At 38.2% G+C, this 7,759-nt stretch overlaps 2 protein-coding genes across 2 annotated transcripts; one reads left to right on the forward strand and one right to left on the reverse strand.

Annotated features, from left to right (window-relative positions):
• Window positions 1-1,496: 1,496 nt before the first annotated feature.
• LOC134210474 (uncharacterized) lies at window positions 1,497-3,603 on the forward strand. The gene is made up of 5 exons (XM_062686521.1): window positions 1,497-2,268; window positions 2,338-2,411; window positions 2,454-2,538; window positions 2,600-2,946; window positions 3,598-3,603. The coding sequence occupies exons 1-5, from the start codon at window positions 2,157-2,159 to the stop codon at window positions 3,601-3,603; spliced, it is 624 nt and encodes a 207-aa protein (XP_062542505.1). The 5' UTR covers window positions 1,497-2,156.
• A 3,647-nt stretch (window positions 3,604-7,250) lies between these two features.
• On the reverse strand, window positions 7,251-7,759 carry LOC134218236 (uncharacterized). Its single transcript, XM_062697159.1, has 2 exons — window positions 7,631-7,759; window positions 7,251-7,571 (listed from the first exon to the last, which is right to left on the reverse strand). The coding sequence occupies exons 1-2, from the start codon at window positions 7,711-7,713 to the stop codon at window positions 7,334-7,336; spliced, it is 321 nt and encodes a 106-aa protein (XP_062553143.1). The 5' UTR covers window positions 7,714-7,759; the 3' UTR covers window positions 7,251-7,333.

The following is a 7,759-nucleotide window of genomic DNA, read 5'->3' on the forward strand; positions in this document are numbered from 1 at the left end:
CATTTTCCAGTTTATATTGTATACGTCACAAAATGAATTATTTTTACTTCTCAATAAGGAGTAGAAAATATGCATTTTCATAGATTTACCATCATCCTAAAAATGCGTAAAAAATAGTACCAAACCATTTTCCATTTGTGTGCTCGCCATTTTTTATTTGTTTGTTCCGTGAATGCACATAGTTTCGTGCTATCTTTGGTAAAAGGTGGAAAAAGTGAAGGATTTACTAAATGTTTTGGCTGAAGATAATTTTGAGAAGCTTTCGGGTAAGAATTATGATTTTGTAAATAAAATTCCAGCCGAAATTGCAGCCACAATCGGGCGTTGATGTTCCTTTACATCCGGAATAATCCAATGGCATTCGACGACAAACTAAGCACAACGAATGATGTCGAATGAACTCGATGATGAATCCTAACTGTTCCAGTCTGATCCCAGCTTTTTTTTTTCTTATAAAGAATATAATGAATATAAGAGCTTTTTTTTTTCCCTTTTTACGTCTAAAGGCCAGTATCGACTTAAAAAGTAGAGGAGTTACGGAATTTTGTTCATTATTCCCAAGCGGAATTTTGACAACTGATCTGCATGGAGTAAAATGTCACTTGTACCTTCGGAATAATCGAGCAGAATATTTTTCCGAAAGTAAAGTGACAGCTCCCATTACTTTGCGTGGGAACCTTACAAATTCCAATTTTGATTTTTGTTCTTGTCAGGTGGATACTGCTGAAAGAATTTTGTTTCGATTCTTTTCTTTTCCGATTCAGTAAACGGAATTTAGGGTCTGTCTCAATTGGATAATTAAACTGAAATTAAACTTAAAAGTGACATTTCAATAATTATCGAATAACCCTGCTCGCAGAGCAAGATTACTTTTGACAGATATCGAATCATTTTCCATCGATGCCCTATTGGAATTGCTGGGTAGCACCAGCCATTCTTATAACGGGGTGAATTTTTAATTTTCGAACTGTCACTTTTAAGTTTAATTCTCCAAATGAGACAGACCCTTAACATGTGATTGAGATAGAAAAAGAAATTTCTTTTGAACACGATACCAACCTTAAAAACAGTTGGCCTGAAAGAAATTTAACATTTAATCATATTTTCGATGAACCGAGAAACTCACCCATATATTTCTCGCCTAACTTTTCAAAAGGACCTAAGTAACATTTTTCCATGAATTAATTTGAATAGCGCAATCAACAGAACAACATGAAAGCTATTGATTGCACTATTCAAATTAATTCACGAAAAATTTGGTCCTTTTGAAAAGTTAAGCGAGATTTGTTTACTAAAAATGCGTTAATTTCACTCATGAGCAAATTTCTTGGAGGAATAAAAAGTACGCAATTTTTGACATAGAGCTGGAATACGCATTAATGAGTAAAAGAGTTTTACCCATTTATTGGGTAGTCCCAGTTGGTCACCGAAATGCGTATTTTGTACTAATTATTGAGTATTTTGGGGTTACCGTGTATATATGGGTACTTCCAGGCTATAGACATCCCTATCTAACTCCATTAGCCTAAAAATAGCCACCATGTCCCGGGCACAGTGTGCAGATAGACCGCTGTCAGTTGCATGAGATGTCAACAATCGTCAACAACACCAATGATTGTAGCTTGATAATTAAAAATATCCACAAAAATAAAAGAGCAGGATTTATTTTTAAATTCTGCTCAAGCTTTTCACGGTGAAATAAAAGACAAATTGTTGTTCTTCATGTAAGTAAAATCAAAATTGATCATGTAGATAAGTTTTGAATCAATTAAACTCATTAGTCATATTTAATGAATATTCCCGATTAAAGTTGCATATTGAAGAAAGCTGAATTTGGATGTTTTATGATGTTAAGCTTTTTTAGATTTGACGTACGTTGCTCGGCGTTGGTGTTGGTGTTGGCTACGCTAAACATGAGCTCTTAGCATAGGCCTGGGTACTTCAACCACCCATATTTGGGTACTGCAAACATTACTCATATTATGGGTGAAATGTACTAAGAAAATTAGTAAATTTAACTCATATTATTGGTAACATGACTCTACCCATATATAGGTAAACCAATTTACCCATATTTGGATGAAAAAATAAACATTAGCATCAAAACCACAACCAAACTAATAACAAGTTTTGAGGGCGTGTAATGTATTTATATAATGTCGGAGTTCGTTCGGTCAGCTGAAATAAAAATCAGGATCAGCTTCATCCGAACGCAGTGGAAACAAAAATATTTGCAGAGGACCACCTGTCCCTGGCCCCGATCAAAAGGTAAGTTTAAATAATAATCTGCTCCTCTAACTTTTATAGGTAATCAAACTACCTTTGTCACCCTTATAGGAACAGCAGAAGTCGTGGAACTATGCAGCTCGAATCACAAGGTTTTCCGCTGTTGGAAGTTCCGTTTTCGTTCGTGCCAGAACTGAAAGAATTCGACTTGCGTGCTGTGAAATACTTGCACCCGCCGGCACTCAAACAAGTGCAGTTCCTACTTTTCACCAATAGTTATGACCAGCAGATCCTCGAAATCCACTCATCACGGTAAGAGAAGCTGGTGATTTTGTGCTATCAGAAAGACTTTATGTGTATTATTATGTTTCAGGAAACCGCTGGCCGCGACAGAAACTTTTTCTACCACTAGCAGCTGCCGTCGATCTACAAGCCATGGCACCGCTAGCTGGAGTTACTCAGTTGCAGGGCGATATTACGAAACTCAGCACGGCGAATGCAATCATCGAACAGCTTGGAAAGAAAGCTCAGCTGGTAATTTGCGACGGGGCTCCCGATGTGTCCAGTCTTCACGACATCGATGAATACATTCAATCTCAGCTGCTGCTGGCCGCCCTCAACATCACAACTCACGTCCTGGCCGAGGGGGGTACATTCATTGCGCGATCAATTTTCCGCGGACAAGACACCACATGGAATGAATTGTCATCGGGAATACCTGTTTTTTTTTTTTTTTTTTTTTTTTTATTCTTTATTAAAGTGTTTTTTTAACGAATACCTGGTTTGATACTGCGAAGTGTTCAACGTGATGGGCAGCAGGCACGGATATTCGGCAACATGTCGACGGCACCAGCTTTTACTTAATCAGATGCGGCTCTTGGTGTTCCCGACTTTAAATTCATTACTATCATATTTCAGTCTGCTGAATGGAGGCTCGAATTACCTATGTATACTTTAAATCATTTTTACTTGATATTATATCGATTTATGATTTTTTCATTAAAATTATTTGTTTCTTTATATCTTTTCGAAAAACAAAACAAAAACACTACCTAAATATGGGTGAAATTTACCTATAAACCGATCCTATAGAAGTACCTATATATGGGTGAACTGGGTTTACTCATAAATAGGTAAATGGAAATTCACCCATATCTAGGTATGTGCACTTTTTGATGATTTTAGGTACTCTTCACCCATATTTGGGTGAACTGAACTAAGCGTGTAGGCTATCGTAAATATCATTCGTCGTATAATTACTGTACAATATTTCAAATGATTCCATAAAAAATTCAACTATGATTTTTTATACTCAAAAAACGATAGCTAGAAAAATAGTAGTATGATTCTTTTTTATTCGGGTATCCGCAGCTCTGACATGTAATCGCAATATCAGCCAGATTAAAGAGCCATCGTGAATATGACTTTCCGATGCGGGGAAAGGTGAGTGGACCGAAACTCGCAGGTCAGTTTCTGATGAGTTGCCATCGTGGAAAACAACATAACGGAGCGGCCAGGGGTCTTGGGTGACGTCAAGCGCTGAAAACGAGAGAGAAGTTTAGTAGGCGTGGAGCGATAAAAGATATTATTTGGAACGATTCATGTTTTGCTATTTTTTATATCACTGATGATTTCCTAGAATTGCCTCGAAGAAAGCTCTGAAACTTTTTCTAGAGTTCACATGGGGAAAATTTGATATTCCATAATCTTTAGGGATTCCGAAAGGTAAGTATCTTCAGGAAGTTCGAAAAGATCCCTCTGGACTTTTGAAAGGCATTCTTCTGGAATTACAAAGGATATCCTTCTGAAATTCTGAAAAGAAGCCTTCTGGGATACTGCAAATAATCCTTTTAAGATGCTGAGAAGATTCCTGGGATGAGAAACCTCCTGGGATTTTAAAAAGAAACCTTGGATACTGAACAGATTTCACCTGAGATTCTGAAAAGAACCATCTGGGTTGTTGAATGGAATCCTTCTGATGGGATTCCAAATGGAATTCTTTTGGAGTTTAAAATTGAGTCCTAATAGGATTCCAAATGAAATCTTTCTGGGATTCCGAGAGAAATTCCTTTGGAATTCCAAAAAAATCTTTCCAAAGGGAATGCAATGTTTATGAGTTTTTGAAGGGAATCCATATGGGATTATGAAGAGAGTTCTTATGGGAATCAGAGTGGAATATTTATGACACTCCAAAAGAAAACCTAATGAGAGCCCTTGCATATGTCATCATTCAAATAAATTCAATGCAGATGTTCTAGAGTCTCCAAATTGTCCGGGAGTTGAGTTCAAATGGTCTACTCTGCCAACTACGCCTGGTATCAAACCAATAGCAACCCAGCGTTTCCTTGCCCTTGCGTATGCTTCACCATTCAAACAAGTTCAGCACAGATGTTCTAGGTTCTCCTAATTATTTGGCAGTTGAGATCAATTGGTTTACCATGTCAACTATAGCTGGTATGAAACCGTTAGCTATTGATTAGCTATATGATTTACTATTCAAATAAGTCTTTAGCAGATATGTTAGGGTCTCCAATTAATTATGAATATCACATTAGTTGAACTACCAAATCCACCGGCACTGATAACAAACCGGTAAGATGCGCGGCTACAAAGCAAGACCATACTAAGGGTGGCTGGGTCCGATTCCCGGTGCCGGTCTAGACAATTTTTGGATTTGAAATTGTCTCGACTTCCCTAGGCATAAAAGTATCATCGTGTTAGCCTTATGATATACAAATGCAGAAATGGTAACTTAGCTTAGAAACCTCGCCGTTAACAACAGGAGAAGTGCTTAATGAATACTAAGCTGCGAGGCGGCAATGTCCCAGTGGGGGATGTAATGACAAAGAAGAAGAAGAACAAGCTGATAGCAACCAAGCATATACACAAAAGTCCTCAGAGCCCTGCCCTGGTGAATGATGAACTGTTCGAATAATTATTTATTTAATTTATTTATTTATTTAAAGCCGTAGTGGCCTGTGCGGTATATAAGAGTTTTCTCCATTCGGCTCGACCCATGGCTACATATCGCCAACCACGCAGTCTACGGAAGGTCCGCAAGTCATCTTCCACCTGATCAATCCACCTTGCCCGCTGCGCATCTCGCCTTCTTGTGGCCGTCGGATCGTTGTCAAGAACAATTTTCACCGGATTACTGTTCGACATTCTGGCTACGTGCCCGGCCCACCGCAGTCTTCCGATTTTCGCGGTGTGAACGATGAATGGTTCTGGGGAATCGTTGAATGGGGAAACGGAATGAATGGGGAGGAATCGTTAAGCCCTTGGACATAGTCCCTGCTGCCCCCAAACTGTTCGAGTAAGCCTACATCTATTATTCTGTGTCCTCTGAATTGGGTCCTAAAATGAAGAATCGATATTCGATTTTCTTTCAGGGAAGGTAATCATTCTAAACGTGTCAGTTTTTCTTTAGACTCAAAAATCGAGAAGAACATTGTTTAATTTGAAATTGAAAAATAGATGAAAAATGCTTCCTCGACCTTTTCGGTCTTGTTTGACGTACGGATTCAAACGCACTAGCAAAACACCGCAGGGCACTTGACTCAACCTTTGACAGGTAATATACACGCTTACTTCAGTTCACCCAAATATGGGTGAAGAGTACCTAAAATCACCAAAAAGTGCACATACCTAGATATGGGTGAATCACCATTTACCCATATTTGGGTGTTTCGTTAGGAACAGTGAATATTACCCAAATCTAGGTACTTTCTTGAGCTACCTGAGGATCGTTTTTGTTATGGACTCAAAATTGCATTTGTATGTTCCGATTTATTTTTAATTGCAAAAAAATGTTTATACAATTAAATAAATACGTGATAGAAATCATTTTTATTTGTGTTATGTTTATGATACATTTCAAGACAATAATAAACTGATTAAAAGGGTTAATAATACGTGTGGGAGATGATTTATGTTGTGATTTTCTTGGCTCCTTCCAATGTTGAACCATCTGAAAAGGCCGTTGCGGATTTCATTTTCTGGAATCTGGATCAGTAGTGGTGCTCGTTGCTGGCGACATATTGCTAACATGTTGTGCCTTATTGTGTCCAGTTTTGTGCTGCTGATGTTTCCGCGGTCGGCATCGTCGGCCCCGATGATTGTTGACCACGCCACGATAGCTCAAATACGCAGATATTCGGCACACCATACAGTGAAGTGAATTGTAATTGAGAATGATATCTGTCGCTTCATTGTGACCGTCGATATTTTTAAATCCATATGTTCGTTTCCACTGCAGCGCGGCGGTCAACGCTCGGGCGGAAACAGAATCTGAAATTCAAAAAGAAAATGTTCATGAAAGGTAAAAATAAAGTGCCTCTTGCCATATGGACAATTATTACTTATAAGTTAAATACTCACCAATAAATAAAATACATCTTTAGATTCAATCATTCCAAATAAAGGGGAATCACATTAAACACACCGAGGTTCACACTGGTCCATACTGATCTCGACTGAAAGAAAATGTTATTTTTTTCATCCAAATATGGGTAAGTTCATTTACCCATATATAGGTAAATGCTGCTTCACCAACATTATAAGTGAATTTTACTGACTTTATTGGTATATTTTACCCATAACTATGGTGTACCCAAATATGGGTGAATCAAGTACCCATAAATAGGTAAAGTGAACTAAGCGTGTATGGGGCTGACGTTTTGGGCTGCACTGTGCCAGCAAAGTACTCTTTAATGGGTGAAAAAGTACCCATTTTGAAGTTAAATAGTTCAACTCATTAAAAGAGTAAACAGCGTTTACTCATTAATGAGTAAAAGGCATATACGTCATATTCGGGCGTACTTTTTACCCATTACCGAAAAAAACATTTTTGGAGAAATGGGTATTTTTCACCCTTGATTATTTTTAAAAAATGGCCTGAATTTAATGATATTCATTAAAAAGTGACGCAATTACAAGGTATATGTAAAAAAAACTCTTTATTTTATTTATTATTTCCTGTAGATACATGACAAGACATATTTAGAATAGCAACTTTGCTTTTTTTGCTCGCAAATCTGTTTTACTACGGGGCGCATCGAGGAAACTATCAGAAGAAAAGATTCCACAATTGAAGAAAGAACTCGTTTTATGCGTGGGAGCTCCCACGGTGGCTGTCTCTGGAACCAGTCAACCAAATTGATGGTTTGTGCCAACCATCTTTGTCGATCGCCGCAACAACGGAATCGCCAGGGAAGTTTGGATTTGCGAAGCTGACATTCTGCAGACTGTGCACTTGGAAGACCAATTGCACATCCTCGATGTACCCAAGCACGACACCATCCATATTAAGGCGGAACAATCCAGTACTATCCTCGTACTGAGGCCTGCGGGTGAAAACAAAATAATTATTTTGTGAAGGTGGGCCGGGTTCTGAGGAACTTACATTCTAATCACTTCCACTAAGTCCGATTTTCCTGTGACGTTTTTGGATGAGTCTGACTGAAGTACAGCAGCATATCGTTGCATCCCTTCATTATGAACAGCATCAAATATCAACCGCAGTCTGATTATT

Source organism: Armigeres subalbatus, chromosome 2 (assembly GCF_024139115.2).
Source record: "Armigeres subalbatus isolate Guangzhou_Male chromosome 2, GZ_Asu_2, whole genome shotgun sequence".
NCBI classification, from domain to species: domain Eukaryota; kingdom Metazoa; phylum Arthropoda; class Insecta; order Diptera; family Culicidae; genus Armigeres; species Armigeres subalbatus.